The sequence below is a fragment of the Planococcus citri genome, chromosome 2, assembly GCF_950023065.1.
Source record: "Planococcus citri chromosome 2, ihPlaCitr1.1, whole genome shotgun sequence".
In the NCBI taxonomy this organism is placed as follows: domain Eukaryota; kingdom Metazoa; phylum Arthropoda; class Insecta; order Hemiptera; family Pseudococcidae; genus Planococcus; species Planococcus citri.
The window spans coordinates 36,034,540-36,060,319 of NC_088678.1; the positions used below are offsets into that span (position 1 = coordinate 36,034,540).

General features: G+C 33.1%; 2 protein-coding genes across 3 annotated transcripts in view; both read left to right on the forward strand.

Annotated features, from left to right (window-relative positions):
* LOC135835591 (uncharacterized) overlaps positions 1–25,780 on the forward strand; it is a 309,298-nt gene that overhangs the window by 180,142 nt on the left and 103,376 nt on the right. The gene's annotated exons all lie outside the window — the stretch shown is intronic.
* Positions 1–25,780, forward strand: part of LOC135835590 (hemicentin-1-like) — a 168,874-nt gene that overhangs the window by 80,950 nt on the left and 62,144 nt on the right. For both annotated transcript variants that reach the window (XM_065349924.1, XM_065349925.1), the window contains exons 4-8: positions 5,676–5,783; positions 5,957–6,157; positions 16,554–16,705; positions 17,191–17,335; positions 19,052–19,182. In XM_065349924.1, the coding sequence (XP_065205996.1) occupies positions 5,676–5,783; positions 5,957–6,157; positions 16,554–16,705; positions 17,191–17,335; positions 19,052–19,182 (737 nt within the window). The remainder of the gene's footprint in view (positions 1–5,675; positions 5,784–5,956; positions 6,158–16,553; positions 16,706–17,190; positions 17,336–19,051; positions 19,183–25,780) is intronic.

The window sequence follows — 25,780 nt, forward strand, 5'->3', positions numbered from 1 at the left end:
TAGCTGAAATTGAAATTTCACCCTCTTTGAAGGGGTTGGGAAGTTATTTGACGATCTAAAAACTTCATCACGAGGGTTTTTGAGCATAAGGAGCAACTTCCGCTAGTTAATTTCGAAAACCGAAAATGAAGCCAAATTGCCAATTTTATTTGGCTATGCTCTTTGATTTTCAAAAATTCACCAAAAACCGATAAATGCACTTCAGCAGCTGAAGTTTTGGTTGATATATTTTTGCATATCATCCTTTTTAGCTTTGTCAGATTAAAAAATTTTGGGCGAGTTGTGATTCCTCCCTTATTAGAGGACAAGTCATCCACACTTTCGTAATCGAATTTTTAGTTGGGTACTGAAATTGATTTTTTGACTGTTGATAAATTTTGGAAAATATTGTAATAGTATATTGGTAGGTAGGTAGGTAGGTAGGTAGGTAGGTACCTGTTATGTTAATATTGTACTGAAAATTGGCTTGTATACGGAAGTCAGCAAGGACCACCCCCTCTTCTGATCTCAAAAAAAGATTGCGATGAATTCGTTTGGTAAACTCGAATTTCTCTTCGTTTACTTTTTTCTTAAAACAAAATTGATGCACGAGTAAGCGATCCGCCATTTTCAAAAATTCATCAAAAAATCGAAAAATCGACATTTGGTTTTGAGTGATGACACCTTGTTCTCATGTTGAAAAACAATAAGTATTTCAGTGACGTACTTTACTATTATAGTAGGATGAAGAAAGTCGCCGGATTTGGTTGAATGCAACTTATTTTACAGAATTCGAAAAATATTCGTAAAAAAGGTAGAAAGGTACTTATCTCAACCAGTAGACGTGCAATTTTCAAACCGAACGAAGAAAAATGTCAGAAGCTGAAGTTCATTTTTCGGGTTTTGGTAAATTTTTGAGCATTGTACGTATAGAGCAGGAAAATAACGTAAAAAAGTGAGGGCGAAAAGGAAAAAATTGGCACATAAATTTTTTCTTCGGGAATGTGTTCAGATGAACCCCCTGAACTACCAAAAAAAACCCGAACCTCCTAACCCTGGAGCTAACTTTTTTAGGGGGCTAAAACCGGTTCCGATTTACGTTTTTTGCGATTTACTCCGAAAATATTAGGTTTACGAGAAAAACTACCATGACTAAAAATGTTCCCCTTCAAATTCTCGACAATTTGTTACTACGCTCGATACCGATACCTCAAGAGGAGTGTCTGAAAAAAGGGGTGGAAAGAGTAGATGTTTGAAAAAAAGTCAGTCCAATAAATCGATCAAAGTTACCACTTAATATCATTCGTTTTCGCTCAAATTTTTTTTACAAAGTCTACTTACCCAACTATTAGTCACACCACCATTGATTGGTCTTCATCTCTCCCAAGGGGTTGGTGGGGGATGCTTGGTTTTTCAAGTAACACACAACTGAATCATATATTTGAAAAACGAATCTGGACATGCAATATATCGAATGGTATGTTTTCGAGGTCGCTGAATACGAATACCAACTTATTTTCTGGGTCCAACTCCTCAAAGCCCCTCTGTGCCCCAAAAAGGGGGTTAACATTTTGAAAAATCGTGAAAAGTCGAGTGATATATCGAATGGTATGTTTTCGAGGTCGCTGAGTACGAATATGAACTTATTTTTCGGGTCCAACCTCACAATGAAGCACAATGGTTCTCAGCCCCAAAGAAGTTAACGAAAAAACATGGTGTGATCTTTTTCTTTAAAGATTCACACCATAATTTTAGAAAAAATTCTGAAAATTCATCTCAAAAATACTGATTAGACTAACTTTCGGCGGGAGGAGGAGAGATGTAAGTAGAGCTACTCGCATTGCCAAGGTATTATTGGGATCGCTGTTCAAAAAGTTTGAACGCTTATTTTGCTAAGAAAACATTTTACATCTCAAGATTTCTCTTTAAAACGCTCACTCACCTACCTGCAGGTTTTGATTATTTTTCAATAGAAAATAAAATGGAACTAGGACTTTTATAAAATGTATAATCATCCAACTAATTTCTATTTTTAAATTTTGTCTAGGTTCTTACGTGCCACTCGAATTATATTTTCATGGGAAATTTAAATGAAATTAATCATTTATAATGTTTCTTTTTTTGCTGAAAATACTCATAAATTGATAAAAAATTTCAAAATGAAATCCTGAAAACACACCATTCGATATATTTCACTCGACTTTTCATGATTTTTCAAAATTTGGCCCCTTTTTTGGGCACAGAGGGATATTGTGGGGTGGGACCCAAAAATAAGTTCATATTTGCGCCTGCATGGCGACCTCAAAAACATTTCATTTGATATATCACTCGACTTTTTGAAATTTTGGCCCCCTTGTTGGGACCCAGAGGGACATTGTGAGGTTGGACCCGAAAAATAAGTTCATATTCGTACTCAGCGACCTCGAAAACATACCATTCGATATATCACTCGACTTTTCACGATTTTTCAAAATGTTAACCCCCTTTTTGAGGCACATAGGGGCTTTGAGGAGTTGGACCTAGAAAATAAGTTGATATTCGTATTCAGAGACCTCGAAAACATACTATTCGATATATTGCATGTCCAGGTCCGTTTTTCAAATACACGATTCAGTTGTGTGTTACTTGAAAAACCAAGCATCCCCCATCAACCCCTCGGGAGGGATGAAGACCAATCAATGGTGGTGTGATTAATAGTTGGGTGAGTAGACTTTGTAAAAAAAATTTGAGCGAAAACGAATGATATTAAGTGGTAACTTTGATCAATTTATTGGACTGACTTTTTTTCAAACACCTACTCTTTCCACCCCTTTTTTCAGACACCCCTCTTGAGGTATCGGTATCGAGCGTAGTATCAAATTGTCGAGAATTTGAAGGGGAACATTTTTAGTCATGGTAGTTTTTCTCGTAAACCTAATATTTTCGGAGTAAATCGGAAAAAACGTAAATCGGAACCGGTTTTAGCCCCCTAAAAAAATTAGCTCCAGGGTTAGGAGGTTCGGGTTTTTTTTGGTAGTTCAGGGGGTTCATCTGAACACATTCCCGAAGAAAAAATTTATGTGCCAATTTTTTCCTTTTTAAAACCGCTATTTGCCTGCTCTAGTAGATTAACCATTTTCCACGAAAAAAAAATTAATCGTAGGTACAAAAGTAGAAATTTTGTTCCTGAGCTGATCGGGAGCCTTCAGTGAATTTTTGGAAATTTTGAGACTCCCTCTTTTGAAGTATTTTTGGGAAAACGACTTCTTTTTTCATACGAGTATGCATTTTAAATCAAAAATTTTTGAATTTCCAATTCATTCTTCCCTTGTTTTGAAAATCGGAATTTCTGAAAATTTTCTCTCAAGTGATGATACATTTTTTGGAAAAAGATCTAAACATCTAAAAATTTTGAATTGAAAAAAAAAATCGAAATGCTTTCCGAAGTGTTGAAAAAATTGATAGCAGTAATATTGAACCTATCCCCCTTCCATTCAAATAAAATTTAAGAAATTGTCCTCCTTTTGTCTTTTTTTTATATTATTTAATCATGTAACAAAAATTTTGGGACTCCCAAATCCTGGTAATTATACACGCCCAGTATAAAAAAATGTCAAAAAAAAATATGTAGAAAAATTTTGAATTTCCCACTTATCCTTCCCTTGTTTTGGAAATTTCAATTTCTGAAAATTTTCTCTCAAGTGATAATAAATTAGAGGAAATGATCCGAACATTTTAAAATTTTGAATTGAAAACAAAAATCGAATTGCTTTCTTAAGTGATGAAAAAAACTGATCAGTAGTAATAATATTGAACCTCTCCCCCTTTCATTAAAATAAAACTTGAGAATTCGTCCTGCTTTTTCATGTTTTTACGTTTGTTAGACAATTTCTCATGCTGAAAATCACAAATATAAGCAAAAATAACATCAATTTATGGAATTTGCGCGCATTTCAACATCACTAATTACCTATAAATTCAGATTTGAGGGATTCTTGCTGTTGAGTGTTGATTCAAGCATAAAAATCCGAAATTTTGTCCACAGATTTTTTTTTGAAAATTAGAATTCTTTCAGGGACAACAGAAAATTAAAATATCATCTCCAATCGATTCTAAAGATCGTTAGACTGGAAGTTATTTTGCTTGAAAAAGTTTTTAAAAAATTGAAAAAACAAATAAATTTTTCAAAAATTGAATTAATGAAATTCCCATGAAGGGACTAAGATTATAAACAATATTTCAAAGTCTGAGTCATAAAAAAATATATACCGATGCCTGAAATGACTTTGTAATCTGGCATTAGCACAACTTCAGCCGTTTAGTATAAATTTAAACATTGGTTTCCATATTTTACGAATAAAAAAAAACTAACCTGGCTTCAGTTTCAAGGCTTTGAACAAAATCCATGATATTTCGCTGAAATGCTAAAAAAAAAAATGAAAATATTTTTTCACAGAAACTCTTCTAAAGAATGAAAATAAATTAAAAATTGGAAGAAAAAAAATGAAAAAAAATAACATATTTCCATGTCTTAAAGACTGATGATTAGGAGAAAGAGAGGCTGGTTCAGGCATCTTCTTTGATGTTTTTGGATTACAAATAAAAACTACCATAGTCCTCAGAACTGTAAAAACTGAAGATCGAAAAACTCTGAAAAATAATGTCATTCAGTGGTTCCAAAAATACGTAAGGATTCATTCAAATATGTACAGCAAGTTCTTCAAATTTACAGTTCGTTGGAATTTTTCGTGTTTTTTTCACTTTTCAGAGGGCTAGGAAGTGGTTTTTATTCATTTTTAATTCAAGTATGATTTTTAAAAATAAAAAAAATGCTCTACCTAAGTAAATATGAAAAAAATTGAAAAACTGACCTATTTTTCAAAATTGAAGTAGGTAGTGGTTTCTAGCCCTATAATGATTAGAGGTGTGAATTCTGTAAAAAAATGAATCAGAACAAATTTAGTAGTTGAATAAGCCTCACATTATGTGCAAAACACTTGACAAAATATCAATAGGTATTAGTTTTTCGAAATTCACCAAAGAAAAACAAGAAGATTTGAAATCAGTGTCCACAAAACCAAGATAAATAATAACACTAGGTACGTATTTCGAATTGCCAAATCGTACGCTTACAAAATCCAATTTCAGCATTTTTTTCCAACCCCTTCGTATACTTCTTCGAAATCGCCATTCACCGCATCAAACCCTCTTAAACTTTTTCCACATAATTTTTAAAATCCAAACACGCGTTAAATACAAAATTTCCGTTCTTTCAACAATTCCACACCTATAATAAAAACCATCTCTATGTCCTGCCTGCCATATATGTACCCTGAAAAAAAAGCCAGGCAGAAAGTTACCGTCGAAATCAAACGATACTGAGTTCAAACAAACGAACCAAACACGTTTAAATTTTCCTCCAGGCATGTTTATGGTACGCCGAATTTCCGGACACTTAAGAGAGTACCTATACCTATCCACCGTACCTCACATACATATATACTTAGCCGCAATCGAAATTTTTTGAAGCTTGTTTATTACCTCGTTATTTTTCAGCCATATAATATTTGAGGCGGAAACTGCGGGCGAGAAACGTGTTCTATATTCCGGTAAAACATTAAGCTGGGAAATTACGAAAAAAAAAAGGAGGAAAACACCACACACGAATCATAAGTTGGCTCATTTTTAACGTTGCGTTGTTTTCTGCTTTTTTCCAGAGTTACCCTCCAGTTTGACTATAATAGAATCTGAAAATGAATTAATGTCTAATGCCGGACCGTATCTAGAAGATGATGAGTTACATTTGGCTTGTATCGTAGAAGGAGGTAAGTTTTTAATTTAAAAATATTTATAGCTAAAGAGGTGGGAAAATTTTCTTTTCCTTTTTTACTCGAGTCTCGAAACATTTTAGAAAGATCAGATGGCAACCCTGAAATCAATACTGGGGCTATACAAGCTCATTTTGAGGCGATCTCAAATCACGTCATTTATTTTTCAGGTAAACCACCGCCTAAAATATTATGGCGAATACACGACGAACAAATACACGGAACAGCCAAAGAAACCGAATCAAAAGTCATTAGTTACCTGACGGTGCGCAAAATACCACGAAATTATAACCAAAAATTGCTCACGTGCGAAGCAAACATACCAGGACTTTCGAAACCGTACAAGAAATCCGTCCTATTGGATGTATATGGTAAACATAGTCAACTAAATTGCTTTCCTTTACCTACTATTAGCATTAGAGATGGATTTTCATCATCTGCGAGCTAGTCCCGATGGTACGAGACTGGCCAAATATCGCTCCCCTCTTCCCCTTCTTCACATGCCTACCAATCCCATAGTGTACTTTGAAAAAGAGCTTTTCGTCGTTCCTTTCACCGCCTCGATAACTCTGTTTTGAAAATTTTGTCTGCTGTACAACTGCTGATAATGAAACGGCAGCCCACTCTTTCTACGCCATAATACCTGCCAAGTAAATTACGAATAAATCTAGTCGTAAATTAAGCTTAAACGTCCGCAAATAGGAGATCGGTCGACGGTTCGCGATCGCGTTTCGCATAAAATAACTTCGACAATAAAATCTAAAAGCCTTTACACACTTTGTCACCTCTGACGACGAAGAGAAGAGAGCCAGCCAGCCGCTGAGCTCAGCCATCGTTTGTGTTTTCAATACGCCAAATATTACAATTCGCTTTGTCGCCTCATGCCCAGACTACTCTCTTTATCTGTTTGGAAAAACCTTTGAAATTCTCTCGCGTGTATATCTCACAAAGCGACGTGATTTATTTTTCATACGCCAAAGTGACTTAGTATAGACTTATGGACTCGCTATCGACTCGAGATGGTCTTAAGGGAATCTCATACGAGGTTTCGCCGAGCAAGGGAAAAAATGCCAAGGACAAAAGAATCGACGAATAAATTCTCAAAAAGTGGTACTCGATTTTGAATGAATATTTCAAATACGTCTGCTCTTGTGCCCATTAATTTTCAAATAATAATATAGGTATTCCAATGAAAGTTCTCATTTCCTATCCCAAAAAATTTCAAAATTCTGATAGGTCTGCCCGAAATGACCCGCATTGAAAATATCTATAGGTACCTACATAGGTAAACACAGATTTTTTCCACTCATTTTTACAATCGTTCATTTGTAATAAATACTTAGCAAATATCTGCGAAATTTTTCTCCTCTGGAAATTAAATCGCTACAGGCAAACAAAAACGGAACAAATTTCCGACCTTGAAGAATAACTTTCTTGCCAAATATATAGTAGGTACCTACTACACTCGTAGTAAGCATAGTGACGGTTTAACGAGGCAACTTTCCATCTCACGAGATTCCTATAATTCGTTTCCAAAATGCTTATACATACTTTACAGTGGGAAAATTGAATTTACAACATTTTTATACCGATTTAAAAACCCTTCGGGTTAGTTATTTCATTTCTCGAAAGCGATTTATCTATTCAAAGTTCGTCTTCTTTTGTTCCTGCACTGCCTACACAATCGTATCGTACCCATCTCCAAGGACCCTTTGATAAACCGACGCTCTGCTACAATGCTACCACTAGCAAAGAAGGTGATTTGGGTCGAAGTTATTATCAGTGTACAGATGATGTTTTGTTGTATTTTAGAAATTACAATGAACGTCCTTTTTTGCCCTTGAGAAGGGAAAATAGGAAGAGGAGGAGGAGGATTTCCTGAAATATGATAGTCGTTTTAGAACGATTTAGTGGTACATACGTATTTGACTGTGAAGCTGTAAATATTTGAGTTTGAGTATTCGAAAATTATGTAACATTATCTTTTAGTCCTCTGAATGAATCGAAAGTACGTTTCACGAACAATTTCCAATCATTTAAAAAGGAGTTAGTTACAACTCCGAAATTTTTTTCCTGGATCATTCTCAAATCCAACTACCTATCAACGCATTCTGAGAGTCACTTTCGACATGACTTCACGAACAAAAATAAGCTTAATTTTCATTGGTGAATTTGAAAAAGTCTTTTGCTACATTCTTTTCAACTGGATTTGATTCCGTCGTGAGAGTGATTCAGTCGTTCTCGAATTATTTTCCAATTCTTAGCAAAGCGTTCGGGAACAAATTGTCTAAAAGCCGAAATTCATTCTGCAAACTAATTTAAATGCGATACGAAATCAACTGCACGTGGATTTCAAGTCGTTTTGGAGCCTCCAGCGACTTTTGGAAAATTACTGGAACCTCCAGTAGATTTTTTGAAACTTGAAATTTCCCAAAATTTCATCAAATGAAGATGGAAAGCCGAAATTCATTCTGCAAAGTAATTTCAATAGGTACGCTACGAAGTCGGCTGCTGGTGGATTTCAAGTCGTTTTGGAACCTCCGGCGATTTTTTGGAAAGGTTGTATGGCGTTTTTTGAAAAATTGAAATTTCCAAAAAGTAGCCGGATGCTTCAAAACAATTTGGAACCACCATGCAGTCGACTTCATATCGTGTTGAAATTATTTTCCGAAGTAAATTTTAGCTTGCTTACTCCATTTAATAAAATGTTGTGGTAGCAAGTTTCAAAAATCTGGTGGAGGCTCCAGTAATTTTCAAAAAGTCGCTGAAGGCTTCAAAATGACTTGAAATCCACTTGCAGTCGACTTCGTGGCATATTGAATTAGTTTGCAGAATGAATTTCGGTTTTCCATCTCCATTTTATGAGATTTTGTGGGAATTTCGAGTTTAAAAAATCTGCTGGAGGCTCCAGAACTGCTCAAAAAACGGGTTGAAACCGTTTCCAATCGATTTGGCGTGTTAAAATAGGGTATATGCCAAATTTTAGCTTTCTTGGTCAATTTGATGAAATTTTGATTTTTCCCCTCATTTTTGGCCAAAATTTGATTTTCAAAAATTCACCAAAAATCGAATAAAAAACTTTAGCACTTGAAATTTTGACAAGTGATATATTGTTTCCTGATCTATCGATTTACCTTTGCACGGTTTAAACAATTTCGTGCAAGTCCTATGTTGGAACGCAAAATCTGCGATTTCGGCTGACCTGTCAATCAATATGGCCGCCATTTTGCAAGTATAGGGCCACTTTTTTGAGGACAAGGGCTAGAAATGTTCCTTAGGACTCCCCCTTTATGAAAAAAGTTGTCCCGGAGGATCAAGGGGGGTGCAATAGATCCTTATGCGGGCTCCCCGACTATAATTTTTGTTGATAGGATCAGTTTCGTCATTTCATCTTAATACCTAATTTGATTTTTCAGTGATCCATTCGTTCGAAAACGATTTTTCTCCATTGAGCAAATTCACAATTATTATTGAGAAATTTATAAAAAAATGCTTCGTTTTGTCATCATTTATCTAATTTGATTTCGAAGTGGTTCAGTCATTCACGAATGATTCATCGGATAATTACTGAAGATTTCTAGTTTTACACTGAAAAAAAAAAACAATAAAAATTACTATTTCAGTACAGTAACCGGATCCAATCCAAAAATAATAGTGATTTTTACTCAGCCAAAAAATACATTTTACTATAGAATTAGGTAAAATTTATTACTCTCATAGTAAAATTTACTAATCTCATAGTAAAATTTACAAATCTCATAGTAAAAATCGCAATATTTTTGAATGGGATCCGGTTACTGTATGAAATAGTAAAAATTATCCATAATTTTTTTTTCCGTGTACTAGTCTAGTAAATGGTAACTTTTGATAAATCATTAGGAATTTTAGGCAAACTACTGATAATTTTTGGTAAATTACTGGTAATTCTTGCTAATTATTGGCAATTTTTGGTAATTGCTGGTAATTTTTGACGAATTACTGATAATTTGGTAATTATACTGGTCATTTTTGGTGAATTACTGATAATTTATGGTAATTACTGGAAATTTTTGGTAATAACTGGTAATTTTTGGTAAGTGACTGGTATTTTTACCATTACCTGTCTAGGAACCAGAAAAAACCATTTCAAAATTACTGATTTTTCATGAATCAGCGAATTTTTTGCATTACTTACTTATGTTGTAGGCCTACAATTTTGACGATATTTCATTACTTAAGGCAATAATATATTTTTTAATTTATTGCGCAAATTTTTGTGATTTTAAACAATTTTTGAATTAATTTTTTTCTTACTTTCGTTGTATAAAACTTTCTTACTATTTTATCAATTTTTGGATAAATTGTGGAATATTATTATCAATTTTGAATAATTTTCATACCAATTTTATCGATTTTAAAATACAGAATTAAATTGATCAAAAATTAATGCAACTCTAATTAATTTCACACAGCTCATGTGTTAACATTTTGAACATTGATGACTGAGAAATATTTTTCTAAACGTTGTGTTTCCAATAGTGAAGGTACCTGCCACAGTAATTGAAACGTAATTACCCAAGTATTTTTAGAAATGAGATTAAGTGAGATTTATAGGCATACCTAATAATCAATCATCAAAATTTTTTCTTCATTTTATTCGATTTTTGGTCAATTTTGTATAATTCAAAATTCCTCAATTTTTCCATTAGGTAGGTACCAGACTGAAAATTTGTGTGTTGGTAAAAAAAATCAGCGACAGCAGCGTCCCTTGGATGTATTCGCGGTTTAATTCGAATGTTTTTGAAAATTGTCATCAAATTTTTCCGTTTTCCTTTTCGTTGTGGAAATGATTGAAATCATTTCGTTGAATTATTCCAAAACGTAGAAGCGTTAATTATAATACAAGGTAAAATGACGACAAAAAAAATGAAATTAAAACTTGTAAAACCTACCATCGTCGTTGTACTAAATACAACAGACAAGGAACAGAACAAAAATCGAGGAAATTCGCGCGTTAGTAAAACTTTACAAGAAGAATAAAAGCACTACGACGATGTCGATGTCGTTGAGCTCGTCGTCGATGTCATCTGTTTCCGATAATCATCAATTGTTCTCCCTTTTTCGATTTGTAAGTATTTAATTTAGAAAATCATTTCGAGAGTTTTTCTCCATTAATAGCAAACTTTACGTCTGGTTATCTAATAACTTCTTTGTCATCTATTGTTTTTATTTTAGCTTTTGTTTCGCCTTTGCGTGTTTCTGCGTTGCTCTCTATTCTTTATAAATTTCAGTGCGTTTGTTGAGCTAAAAGACAGACAGACTTAATAAGGTTTTCCTGAGCTGTGTTGTAAGTTAGTGACGTTTTAATTAATGAAATGTTTTTAACCCTCGCTCGTTTGTTGAAAATATCCGGAGCAACATCAAAATCTAACTGTACACTATATAGAAAGGTAGAAGAAGTTTTTATATCATTTCCGCTTTTTACTGTAAACTTATTGATACCAGTTGAGTGGTCTGAGAATGGTTGCAAAAAAAAATCGGAACAATTTTTACAACGAATTTTTCCACTCGGCTTATTTTCATAAAAATATATCGCTCTTCGCCTTATTCGCCGAAAGGGCTTGAAACGTCAATCTTCGTTGTTAGGTATGGTATGTTTGCGATTAACACGCAACAAATCAAAATCGTGTTCGCATTTGCACATGAAAGAAGACAGCTTAACATACGTACACGTATATAATAGGCCTATGTGTATACTGTATACTACATGGTGTTATATGCCTACTCGTCTAATAGCGAACCTAACTAAAAGGCAAAGAGAACGAACTCAAGAGGCGGTACAAAGCAATGGGGAAAAAATCCGCACAGCACACGCGGCCGGTAACGCCGGTTGCCTAAACCGCACCGCGTCACGAAATTATTTTATCGTGCTTTTGAAAATTTTATGACGAGCATCTTAATTAAATGTGTATAACCGAGAGACAAACGATTGTTATATGGAAAAACAACTTTATAACCGTTACGATGCTGTTGGTTTTCTTATCAAAGTTACAGCTTCACTTAATAACAAACGCTACCGCATTTCCCATTTACGTGCTTTGGTAAAAATCTTTTTGCTACTGCTGCGTCTGCATAGAAATCTAATTTCTTAAGCCAACATTTTAGAAACTAAAAGCTGATAAAATCGTACTATTTGTCGTCGTCGTTTTTCTCTTTTCCCATCCCGCGTTTTCATTTCCACTACCCTACTCCTCAGCGCTCACTCTCGTTCTCGAATATATACTTACTTTTTTCCACTCTGCTGTTCCTGTTTGTGCCTTTGCCATCCTATAGGATAATAATTACTATATTATACGTGTATACTATACAGTATGTATGTATTTGTATACTTTACATTATATAGTAAAATGGCAACGGCACGCCGCACGTTTGCCTTTATATATTCCGCGATCACTAATATTGATAAAATATTATACTCTATAGAACGTCGGTATACTGCTGTACTTATACCGTAGTAATAAATTTTTTATGTACACCGTAAAAAGGAAATGGCCACGAATGAGAGATGAGAAAATTTTAAACGTTTTGTGTGTTTTACCGCGTAATGAAAGTAATTACTTTCGTACTTGGAATTTTAAAAATGAAAAAAATACCCGCTTAACCGCAACGTGAATCACTTTTACCGAGTATTATTCCTTCTCCTTCGTTTCTTTCTTTCTTCTATCTCGGCGATATAGGAAAGTAGTACCATCTGCAGCACTGATATCTAATGTCATTTATTTTGTTTTACAAAGGAGACATTCCAACAGGAGGGAAAATTTTTGAACGAGAATAGCTAAATCGAAAAAACGTAAAAAATACATCAATTTGAAATTTTAGGTGCTAAAGTGCATTTTTTGATTTTTGGTGAATTTTCGATACTCAAATGTGGGTTAAAAGTACGAAAAAATCAAAATTATATCAAACTGACCTAGAAACATGAAATTTGGTACTCCAGTACCTCCCTTATTTTTTACCTCTCGGATCGATTAAAATCCATTTGAAACGGTTTTGAATACCTCTGGAGCCTTCATCAGATTTTCAAAGTTGGAAATTTCACAAAATTTTACCCAATAAAGTTGGAAACCTAACAAATCGACATACTCGTAAGTATCGTAATTGCAACATGCTCAGTTGATTAGAGGTCGTTTAAAGGAGTTCTAGAAGCTCCAGAAACTTTTCAAAAATTAAAAACAGTTCAAATCAACTTCAGCAAGTTACCTATGTGTAAACGCAATTGATGCTTGTTAGTGACCTACTAGACCGATTACACACCATTTTTACAAAATCCTTTCTGCCGGTTTGAAACTGTACCTATTTTATTTTAAAAATCTGATGGAAGCATCGGAACAGCACAAAATGGTTCAATAAACCGTTTCTGATTAATGGGGAGGGGAAGGGAGGGGAGGGGAAAGGGGAGGTGAAAAATAGAGTAAGGTTGGTACATACCATTTCAGCTTCCCATTAAGTCGATTTGGTAAAATTCTTGATTTTTTTCACTTTTTTGGTCTGTAGATTAGAAAATGCATTTTAGCGCTTGAAATTTTGAATGGTGATTATTTTTGCATGCGCTCTCCATTTTGCTGTCTCGTTCAAACATTTTTCTTTCAGTTGGATTCCACTAAACCTATTCGCAAGTTTTATGACTGCAGAACGCGTCTTATTAAAATAAGCTTCTGATTATCTTGGAAAAGATCGATCATTCGATCAATGCAGCTCACGAGTTTTTGAGTTCAAAATACCGATTTTGGATCTTTGTCAATGGCTGACTGAGGAGCAGAAGGCTCTAAAATTGATTTTCTATTCCGAGAATGAGAGTCGATCATAATTGCAAATAAATTGATATTTGGGGTTAGATTAGTCGATTTTTGAGCACGATCGATTTCGATCAAAAAAGTCTATTTTTGAGGCTTTTGATTTTTCATTTCAAAAACGATCGAAGTATCATATGGAATTGAAAATTACAAATAAATCAATTTTTATGGTCGACCAATCGATTTTTGATCCTGATCAATAACTGACGAGAAGGTCTGAGGCCAAAATTGATTTTTTATTCACACCATATTGGTTAAAATTGCGAAAGGAATCGATTTTTGGGTCCAATTAGTCGATTTCTGATCATAATCGATTTTTTTTTTACCGAAAAATCTATTCTTGAGACTGAATTTGATTTTTAATTTTCGAAAACGATCCATCAGTCTAGAATCGAAAATCACAAATAATTCGATTTTTGGGGTTCGATTTGGACTTCCCGATGAAAAATCGATCATCATTAAAAATCGATAATCGAACCCTAAAAAACGATTTTATTTGCGATTTGCGATTTTCGATTTCACATGATCGATCATGTTCATCATGAAAATTCGAAATTCGAAAATGAAAAGTCAAATTCAGTCTCAGAAATGGAAATGGACTTTTCAGCCAATAATCGATTATGATCGAAAATCGACTAATCGAACGCAAAAATTGATTCTTCGCAATTATAGATTCCATTTATGATCGATTACGTTGGGAATGAAAAACAAATTTTAGCATTGGGCCTCCTCATCAGTAATTCATCAAGATCAAAAATCGATAATCGAACCCTAAAACTCAATTATATTTGCGATTTTCGATTCCATATGATCGATTGTGTTCATCTTAAAAAATCAAATTTGGCCTCGGAAATCGGTTTTTCGGTCGAAAATCGATCATGATCAGAAATCGACTGGGGGTATTTTATTTTTCGTTAACTTATATCGTATTGTTTCGATATTTTTGATGCCTAGCTCTTCACTTTCTCATGTAGAATCACAAGTAGGACCTTTTCAGTTTATGAGGACGTTACTTTGAGTGAAGTTTCTGTAGGTGGATTTTTAGGGTGTTCAATTTTCAAAAACTATGGAATGAGTTGAGAATTAATTTTTTAAAAAAGTGGGTACCTAGCTGCAGATTCTAAATTCGAAAGCTCAATTTCTGAAAGCTTGTCAAATTTAGGATCTACGACTACGAGTATAAGTACAATTCGAAAATCTGGAAAAAATGTAATAAGCACAAATGTTCAAGATATTTATTGCTTTCAACTGTTCGTGATGGTATCTGCAAACTCGTGAGAGCACGGGGAGCCCTAAAATTTTGATCAAAATGTAAACAAAATATCGAAGGTTGCCTGAAATATTTTTTTCACCAGTTTTTGAAGGCTTATATTAAGTAAGTACGAATATTGATTCAGTCTATCCAACCATTTTTTTTCTGAGATTTAAAAAAGCCAAGTTACATGCGGTGTACTTACTAGATTTTTCAGATAACTATTTTGAAAAAATAATTTTTAAATGTTTTAAGGGAGCTGCCATCAGATCTCCATTGCTCTGGTAACAAACAGCAAAAATGATGACTGAGTGATTGATAGGTTTATTTGTTAGCAACTTTTGAAGCGAAGGTATTTAAAAATCACAGTTCACCTTGATTCGATTAAAATAATTGACAGAAAAATTGTGAGAATTGATCTGATCGCAACATTACTGCACTGGATTAGTTTCCAGGTTGGAAGAAGAGAGGGCATAAATACAAATAGGTAAGGTAAAAAATGAGCACGATATACGTATACAACTTCTACATAGTTATCTGCTGAAATGAATAATGAAATATTAACATGATTTTTCGTCAGCTTTTCATGGTTTTAATCATATTTTTTTAGCCTCGACTTTTTCAAGAAATCATTTTAATGTTTTGTAAGGACTATATCTAATCATTCTATTTTTGCTTGAGTGAAATGATCTTTTTGGAACTAAGTACATAAATGTCGAAGTTTAATTTTCACAGTTTCATACTGATGAGGTATATGTACTTCAAATTATGTTTTCGATTTAAGTCAATCCTCTCAAAACCTAATGCTTAACAGACAATCCAATTGGTGAACATTTTTTAAACAATTTTTCTCTTGATCAAAAATTGAAGATTACAAACTTCTTTTCCTCCTCTCTTCACACCTTATCTCTTCGTCTTCCACTCAAACAAAACCACCCATCCCACACACAATTTGAAACAAAACACTATAGTTATCAAAATAACACCACGCTTTCATCGTCTTACTCACAACTCCCTCCATTGAAAGTCACGTTTTCCCCAGAGTCAACATCTGAGAAAAAAAAACTCGTCGCATCGTGGCAAAAAAAAAACAACACAAAAATCGACGTAAGAACGGGGCGAAAATAGCTAAGCCTTGCAACGAGCTAAATATCAACTACACGTTGGAATAATATTATGCTCGACACAATAGACATTAATAACGGGATTTACTAAAATAGGTATAGGTAAACATATTGACTTTTTAAAAAGACCATCCCTCCGTCAGCATGAGGTGACTTTTACGAAATGAGCAACGTTTATCGTGTACACATAAAGCAGGAAAGGAGGGAAAAGGGTGACAGTGGACGAAAGATTCGCAGCATTTTTTTTGGCTCGTGAAAGAAGAGAGATGAAGCACCTTTTTATAATGGAAGTACACCAATTAATTCATCGCCAGTACCTGTCCATCTCATGGGGGGAAAAACGCCCGAAAATGTTTTAAAACAGTAGAACACGTGTTGGTGGAGACGAAAAAGATGGGCGCGAAAAGCTCTTAATTCGATTCATTGAACAAGACAGCTTCGCCTCGCAGACACTTAAAAAATTACCTGAGCTCAATTGTTCGTCCATTAAACGCCTTAATACTTTTATATTTAATAAATTAAAACCGTGCCTTTTTTTTCTCTGTTTGTTTTGTTACAGTTAAACCATTAGCTGTTTTAATGTTGAACGGTAATAATATCTTGAAAGATGGCGAATCGTTTTCATTTCTGTGCGAATGTTTCGGATCCAATCCTCTGGCCAGTATTTCGTGGTTATTAGACGGAGAACCTATTAGATCAGCGGCCATTACGGTAATACGTTTCGACATCCGTTTACTCTACTCTACTCAACATGTACTACGATAGACTACGATATGCTTGCCTCTCTTACCCTGTGCTGTGGAAATTTCACCGATATCTCGATGTTTCGCCCCCAAGTCTCCGGGGTATTATAGAAATTTAATTTTTTATACCAATTTGGTCGGCTGGAACGACGAACGAGCAACGAGTTTTCCAAAATCGTATTATGCTACGTTCTCGTTCGATGATCGGTAATCCTTTATTGCCGGGCAGAACGATTCTTTTTATATTTTTATTTCAACTAGTCAGCTGAAAGATTACAGCATATATTCTTCACCGAGAGTGTGATATAAAATTAGAAAGGGGGAGGAAGAGCCCCCAAAAATATTTGATGCTTTCTTTTTGATTTGATTAATTTAAATTCTCATGTAATCGGTCCACTCTACTTCAAAATTGCTGTAATTTTTACCTTATTTCTTTCTGATTACATTTTGCAGTTGATGCATACCAAGAATAAGACAACGAGTAAATTGACAATCAGAGCAGAATCATCATTCAACGATAAGGATCTTTTTTGCCGATGCGAAAACGAAAAATTTCCAGAATATTATTTAGAAGATAAAAAAATTCTACAAGTGCACTGTAAGTACCTATCTTTTTTTTCAATACGCATATTTCTTTTCACAAGTGAGTAGTCTGCATCGCCCGCCCCCCTCCTCTCTCATATTACCATCTCATCGTTAATATAACGATCACTTCGCTGATGTAAGTAGGTACCTATTTATGTATTCGTCGACAAAATTTTGAGAACTCGCACGAAAGAATCCAATAAATACCAAAATTCCAAACTGATCTGTTCCCTTAGGAGTTTTTTTGTAGGTATCGAAGGAAATTAAGTAGGTAAGCGCTAGGTAGGTAAGATATCCACGTGGTAGAAGAGTGTATTTTACATAATAAATTTTTTTTATTTCTACGAGCATTTTCCATATTTCACGTGCCGTTTTCGACTGCGCCCTTCAGCAAGAATATTTATTTATCACGAGATTCGTAGGTACACTTTGAATTGTATGGCATAGCGTCGAATAAAAAAAATAAAAAAATGGCAGCCTTGCTCTTGGAAAAATATTGAAAATTTTCCAACTTTTCTTAGAATTTTAGTAATGTTGGCGAATTAGATTTTCTTCGTGATTCGTTTTAAATTAAATTCTTCGTTCGATGTTGTTGATAGAAGCGTAATACAAATTCAAAAATACACATTGTGAAATTTGAAAATTTGGCTTTAAACAAAATTTCAATATTTGTATCATATTATAGGCTTGGAAAATTTATTTTTGAGGATTATTTTTAATATTTTTACTTTCTCGCTGAAACAGTGTTTGTTATGTCTTGAGTATTTTCTTCCCTGAAGTCTTTCGTATCATCACTATTGGTCTTTAGCAGCTAAACGCAAAAAAATTTTCAAAGGTCTGAAAAAACATGGACTGAAAATTATATTGAAAAAAAGAACGCACGAATAAACTATGGATATCTAAGCTAGAATTTCGTACTCTTTGTTTAAAAAAAAAAATTGCTTTTTGAAATGATTTTAAATATCAATGACAATGATGCGTTCATTCAACTTCGTGAATGAGAAAAAAATTAATAAATAGATAAATGTTTAATAAATTGAAAAATGGTGGTAAATCCTTGAGGATTTATTTATTTTAAAAAATTCTATTGGAGAAATTTTCAATGGGAAAGGGGGAGAATAGGTAGGAAGAGAAGATTAAATTGGAAAATATTTTCGTAAATTTTCCTTGTTGCCTTCCATGCTCTTCTCTCTAAATTTGAAACAGTAAAATTTCACTGCTTAGCAGTCACGACATTTTGGCTTCTTAAAAGCAGTAGTTTTTTACTGCAAAACAGTAAAAAAATTTACTGAATTAGTGAAATTTCACTGTTTCAAATTTAGAGAGTTCTTAGTTAGATATACGCCAAAACTTTCAAAAATTTGGAGGGGTAAAGTTTCCTCTCCAAGGAAAAGAATTCCAAAATAATAAAAAGAGAAGTCCGATAAAACGTCAGAAAATCGTTTTTGAGTTTAACGTTACCTATTTCCAAGTTTTTTAAAGTCAGAGTCAAACTAAAATTATTGTAAAGTTGAAATATTTACACTCAAATTGAAAATTGATCAATTTTTTACAAGTTTTTTAAAGTCTAATAAAATGTGAGAGTTAGTTGGCTCAAAAAGTCAAAAAAAAAAAAAATCAAAAAGAATGGTACCTAGTTCTCTAGTTTTCTCGCCTTGGAACGATCAAATAATTCTTAGATATAAATTATTCATTTTTCAATTTTTTTGTTTTTTTTTTTGTTTTTCAGATCGACCAATTACGAGTATCATTCTACGTTCAGCACACAATTTTAATAAAGTAAAAGAAGGCGATAACGTGACCCTAGAATGCATAGTAAATGCAAATCCAGCAGTTACCTCAATCACATGGTATCATAATGTAAGTACCTAGCAATTTGTTATTACTCAACATGAAATACAGCTTTCGTATATTCGACTACAGCAGTTGGCAACCCTGCTTTTGACTCGTTGAAATTGAGGGGTTCCATGGAAAAGAGGCCTTAGAGAATTTTTTTTGTTTATTTAATTTTTACAATTCTGAATATATTCAAAATTATTTTTTTATCAATTCAACCATATTCGGTTATATTGAAGTGTTCTTCCATGAAAAAAAAAACGAATTGGAAAATATTTGCTCATAGAAAAAAATTTTAAGTCTAGGTATTTGAAGTTGTAAAAATCAGTGAAAAAAAATTAACTAAGGCCCCTTTTCCACGAAGCCCCTCAATTACATACATTTCAAATAGGCAAAGTGAGAGTCGATTAGAGCAAGAGAATTAATTTTAAAATCACAAAAATTAAGCACTTACAATTGGATTTATTTTCAAAATGACTTCGTTCGTAGTAAATTGAAAAATTCAAAGTCTTGTACATATTTTATATTCAAAATTTCTTGAAATCTTGATCGAAATTGGAAATCCTGATATTCTTTTTTACAAGTGTTGAATGATTTCTCTGTGATTTTTCCTGATTTCTAAATGATTTTGAATTCTCCATTTATTTTTTTAAAAACTGGGTAGGTACAGTTTTTTTTATCAGGTCTTTGAAATTTACAGGCTTGAGTGGTCAAAAAAAAGGAACGAAATTGATGTCCGAATGGTCGAAAAATTCGATTGTTAACCTTTCTTACTTACAATTCTTTTTGAAGAATTTTACTTATTTTTTCCCCTAATATTCTACGCAGTAATTCCTCATTGATGAAGTGAAAAATTATAATAAAAAGTATAGAAACGATAAGTTTCAAAAAGTAGATATACCTAAATGTTTTTTTCATTCTTCGCTGAATAGAGAGTAGTAGGTAAAATCCTACACCGAAAAAATTAAATCGCTTTTTACCTTCAGTCAAGTGCAAAACAAAACAATTAAGGCTGTATGAAAACTTTTCGAGGTTGCATACTTACACCCGCATTCAGCCTCCTTCGCTTTCTTTTGAATTTTTTCAAGGTTTGAAGATAAAATTTATCCCTACCGACGACAGGCCTACGGTTCGTCTTGGTTTTCAATTTTTTTTCGTACTCGTTGCCAAGAGATTAGCCGTATCTTTTCTTTTTCTACCAAGAAGGTTCATAAAATTGGAAAATTCCAAAATCAAATTCGAGCATCCAAAATTTCAAATTTCATGTCACCGAGTGAAAAAATTTCAAAAGTTTAGATACGTACTTCTTTTCTCCTACCTACGCGACTAAGAAAAAAAGAGCTTCGGTTAGCAAAAAGGAAAATGACGAAAAAAATTGAGCCATCAATATCGTCGCATTACATACCCTATGCTTTTGATCCGTTTCATAAACGAATATCATTCAAGGCGCGTTTGACCATCGATAGATAAGCGTCATCGCTTCAAAAATAAAATAAAAATATGAAAGCAAAAAAAACTAGCGAAAAATTCGTCTTAAAGGTCAAAAGTAAGCTTTTATCGCGACTCATGGTCGTTCTTTTGAGAGAAACCTAACAACAAAAACAAAAGGAATTTTATTATAGCAATAATGCAATAATACCAGGAAGGGTATGTTCTTTGAAATGTAAAATTACCCCACAGTTTCGTATTTTACCGTTCATAAATTTGCAGAATTACGATGTTGTTGGTTATGTTTTTTTTGCGCGCGAATTATGGACACTTCTTTCTCTCTTTCTCTCGGTGGCTTTCCAATTCCAACCCTCGGTATTTTTCATCATTAAACACGTGGCGATGCCGGGTACCTCACTGGTTGGCGAGAGAGGTTATTAATCGAGAGCGTAATTTCTTTATTGTCGCGTCTGAATTATGAAAACCAAATGCACCTACCTATCCAGTGAAAGGGAGAGTTTATCTTGTTATACAATGCATTCTTCACGCAGCAGTTAGTTTAAGTATAGCCATGTAGAAGAAGAAAATTAGGAATAAAATAACAACGAAAGGTATTTTTATGTACCTACAGAAAAAGAAAAGAATAAAAAAACACGAAGAAATTAATTCTACGAATTTTCTTATCCCCTCTCGCTGACGTTCCACTCGCTCGCAGAATCGCGTGTTGTGCGAGTTGCATGATATCATTCGTTACCTATCTATTAACGGCGATTTTTGTTGACTCGGGTGTTTTTTTCAAATAAAGCCATTTTAACGCGAATGTAAATTATTCGTCGGACGTCTTAATGCGTTGTAAATTGCGCTCATGATTTGGCCAGATGGATACTGCTGCGGTGAAATACCATAGACGAGTGCGACGTGCTGGCTGTAGCGAAGAGGTCAGTCGGTACACAAGGTAATTACCGTATTGCATTTTCAAGTACGGTTCAAGTTTTAGATGTCGGATTGTTATAGGGCGGATATATACGTCAACTGTTCTACTCTATATAGCAGGAAATTTTTTTATGGATTTATTTTCTTACGACAACCGCAACTATATGGTTTCATTGGTTTCCAGTTTCGATCACAATTTTAATAGAGTTTGAAAGTAAAATGGCATATCGAATGTGCAGGTATTATCAATTTAAATGTGTTTCAACGTGGTCTTTTTTCCTCCCCTTCCCTCTACTTCCCTTTCATTCCAAGTGCTCTCCATATCATGAAATTAAAAAAAAAAAAAAAAAGGTGGAAATGAACGGTGGCGAGGTTTTAACTGGTAGGTACTTTTATTCGGACATCCACTCATGAAGTACTAATTCCAGAATACCTGGTGAGTTCAAATATGTATTTAATATTTTTTGGATACAAGATGTTTCTCCAAATTCCCTCTCCCTCTACCCTTCAACAAATACATAGGTATGTAGGTACACAAATCACGAGTAAATTTGAGTCAAGAGTTGTTCATTTTTTCTCTTTATCAATGCTCGAAAATTTGCTTCTAAATTTCCAGATTTTCATTATTTTCAAATAAAAAATTAACAGTTTTTTTCACATATCACTCGCATTTTGTCACAGGAATTAAAATTGAAAGTGGTGAAAAAAAAAATTAAAATAGAAGTACCTCAGCAGCAAAGTTGAGGACGATTTGAATCATGATTCACAATTCCAGTTATTTTTTTTAAAGCCGTGATTCTTGATTCATAATGAGCCATGAATCACTCTCGTTTCAAGAACATGATACATTTTACTAGAATTTTGAGATGCTTTTATCGCCTTTAAACTGAGTTTCAAAAAATTATCAAAATTTCATCATGAGCATTTTCATACCAATTTCACAGTTTTTGTGTGATTTCATGATGCTTCGTGCAATTTTTACCAAATTTGATTCCTCATTTTTATACTTTTAATCAATTTTATTGACAAAATTTTGCTCAATTTTAGATGTTTCATTAAATTCTTGACATTTGTAAACACGTCAATTATTTTTGGTAATTTTTTCGAACTTTTTGCGCTAAATTTATTGTTGTTTTTTGTGCTACTTCATGTATTTTCAAATTTTCTTTCAAATTTGTTTGATAATATTTGAACAATTTTTAGTAATTTTTCACAATTTGTTTGATATTTGGGCTTTTTTTTACTACATTTTACCAGAAGGTCAAGTTTGAAGATGCCTAATTCAGGCATCGTAGCCAAATTTTTCTAAAAAAAAGTGATTTTAGTGACTTTAAAACAGTGACCAATTTTTTTGCAATTCCAGCGTTCAGGAGAGCAAAAAATCAAAAAACAAAAGCAAAAAAATGTTCAATAATATTTCACCTAAAAACTATTACTTTATTCTCCCGCCTAGCCCCACCGGAAAATCCGTTTTTTTTTTTTAAATGTAAGAACGAGTACTTAGTTTATTTTGGGTAGGATTTATCGGCACGACAGTTTAGGGTGTTTCAACGACGAAAAAAGGTAGTTTTCACGACAAAGTAATATAATGCCCGGCCACATGAGAATTGAACGACCAAAAAAAAGTTGAACGACGAAATAAGTTTATTCAGCGACCATATAAAAATTGCACGACAACATAAAAAAATCAGCGACGGAAATTAAAAAGTCGCCCGACAGCAGTCAACGACAGATTTTTAAAAAATGCACGACATTCTTGTATAAAATAACGACAAAATCTCGAATATGTCTTTCTTTCTTAAATATAAAAATTAATCGATCAAGTATGTCCCGTACGGAAAAATACTATGGTTGACTAAAGTCAACTATAGTTACCATGCAAATTTTTGTAGTCAACTATAGTACATCTTAGTCAACTATAGTAACTACAAAAATTTTCATAGTGAACTATAGTTACTACGATAAATTTTTGTGGTCAACATAGTAAGTTGTAGTCAACTATAGAAACTACAAAAATTTTCATAGTCAACAATACTAACTATGAAAATTTTCGTAGTCAACTATAGTAACTACCTATAAAATAAGAATTTCGCAAAAATTTTGTAAAAATTACAGTGAAAATCATTTTTTTTTAAATTTAAAGAGGAACACGTTTTTTTATTTGAGGACATGAGTATTTATGACACAATTTGTTGGAAAAAAATCGACACACATTTTATATCCAAATTCAGATCCGATCATTTTTTTGTAGGTTTTTGAAGGACTTTGCTCCATAAACCTGCAAGTGTAAAAAATTTTAAAGATGAAAATTAAAATATTAAAACATTTTCATCGGGTATTTTGGAAAAATGAAATTAATTTTTAAAAAAAAATCATCACACTATACCAAAATTTTAGCTGAGTTTTTTTTTCCAAGTGCAGCCTAATAATTCATATTACATACCTACCCAAATAAATCACTTATTTAATTTATCTAAAACTATTCATCATATGGTATTCAAAATAATTTTTATCAACTTTCAAAAACGTATCATTAAAAAAAAAAAAAAATCAAAAAGTTGAAAATTAATTACTAAGTCCAGACCTAAAAGGCTAAAAGTATAGAATATATACACAAATAAACCCTCTCTCCATAAGTAGCGACTTGGCCGAGTGGGTTAGACGGACGGTAAAACAAACGTATGTTGCGTGATGTGTGGGTCGGTGGATCGAGCCCCGGTAGGGCCACAATTTTTTGAAATTTTTTTTTCATTTTTTTGAAATTTTATTAGCTTACAATGCCTGAAAATACACAATTTATCAATGGACATTTCATTATCAGTGTTTTAACGCAATTTTTTACCTAAAATTTTGGTACTACACTGAACTATACTATACTATGATTTACTATAGTAACTATAGTCGCGAAAATACTATAGTTACTATACTATGATTTTTCGTATAGTCAACCATGGTTTTTTTCCGTACGGGGTACCTAGATATGTTATGGGATGAATTTAAAATTTCAGAATTTGAATGATATTTTTTTGAAGGAAGTTGATTTTGAAAATGAAAAAAGACCTGACTATTAATCGAAGGCGAAAGCTCTTGAAAATTTGTATTTTGAGGGGCATGTGAGAGGTTCATTTTTTGGCTTCAGAACTTGATTTTAAAAAAAATAAATTTCAATCTTTATTTTGAAAAAGAAAAGAAAACAAACCCGAGCAAAGCGAGGGCAAAAGCTTTCGAAAATTGATGTTTTGAAAAGTAATTTGTGTTTTTAAAATTCTGAAATTGTTTAATAAAGAAATTTCGCATAAAATCCTTTGAAAATGAGTACAAAAAAGATAATTCGGATGAAAAACGATTTTTTTTTGTTTAAAAAACGGAAAAAAATTCAAAAAAGTGACTTTTGGAAGAAAAGTGACCATATAGTGACTTTTTGATGAAAAAATAAGTAACCAAAAGTGACTTTTCGTGAAAAAAGTGACTAAGTCACTATAAAAGTGACCCCCTACGATGCCTGCTAGTTTATCAAATTTCAAAACTTGACTTGCCTATCGAAGTCCTCCGCAACTACGAATATTTTCAACAAAATTTCAAGCAATTTTTGTAGAGTTTGTTTCATCTTGTTCTGTTTTTTCATCAATTTATCATATGTACAACTTTTCTAAGATTTCACTCAAGATACCAGACATTTCATTAAATGTTGGTCTTCGTGACATTTTTTTACCATTTCATTCCATTTCGATAATTATTTTGAATAAATTTTTCGTAATATTTTAAACATTTTTTTTTTACCTTCAGTACTTTTGAAATGTTTTCTCTCAATTTTTTTCTTGGTTTCATCAATTTTCTGGTAATTTTAACCGAGTATTATTTTTATTGCATTTTCAGCAAATTTTTATATAATTTTACAAAACGTGGCTGAATAATGCTGGAGTTTTCATTGATTTATGGCAATTTTCAATAAGTGTGAGGCCAATTCAACTATTTTTATTGGTGCTTTCCGCATTTTTGGCAAATCATCAATCGATTTTGCAGATACTTGATCAATTTTTTAGTAATTTTCAATAATCTGGCAAGCGATTTATTCGAAATTACAACCAAATTTTGAGACCTTTTTTGATCCATGATTCGAATCATATTTTTCATGATTTCACTCCCCCTCCCTCTCCCCCTTAGCCACCAGAACAAATTCCGTGTGCTGAAATTCACTTTCAGATTTTTTGGTGAGTTTTCACGAATTCAAATTTGTATTTTTGCCTCCTCCTCAAGTGCT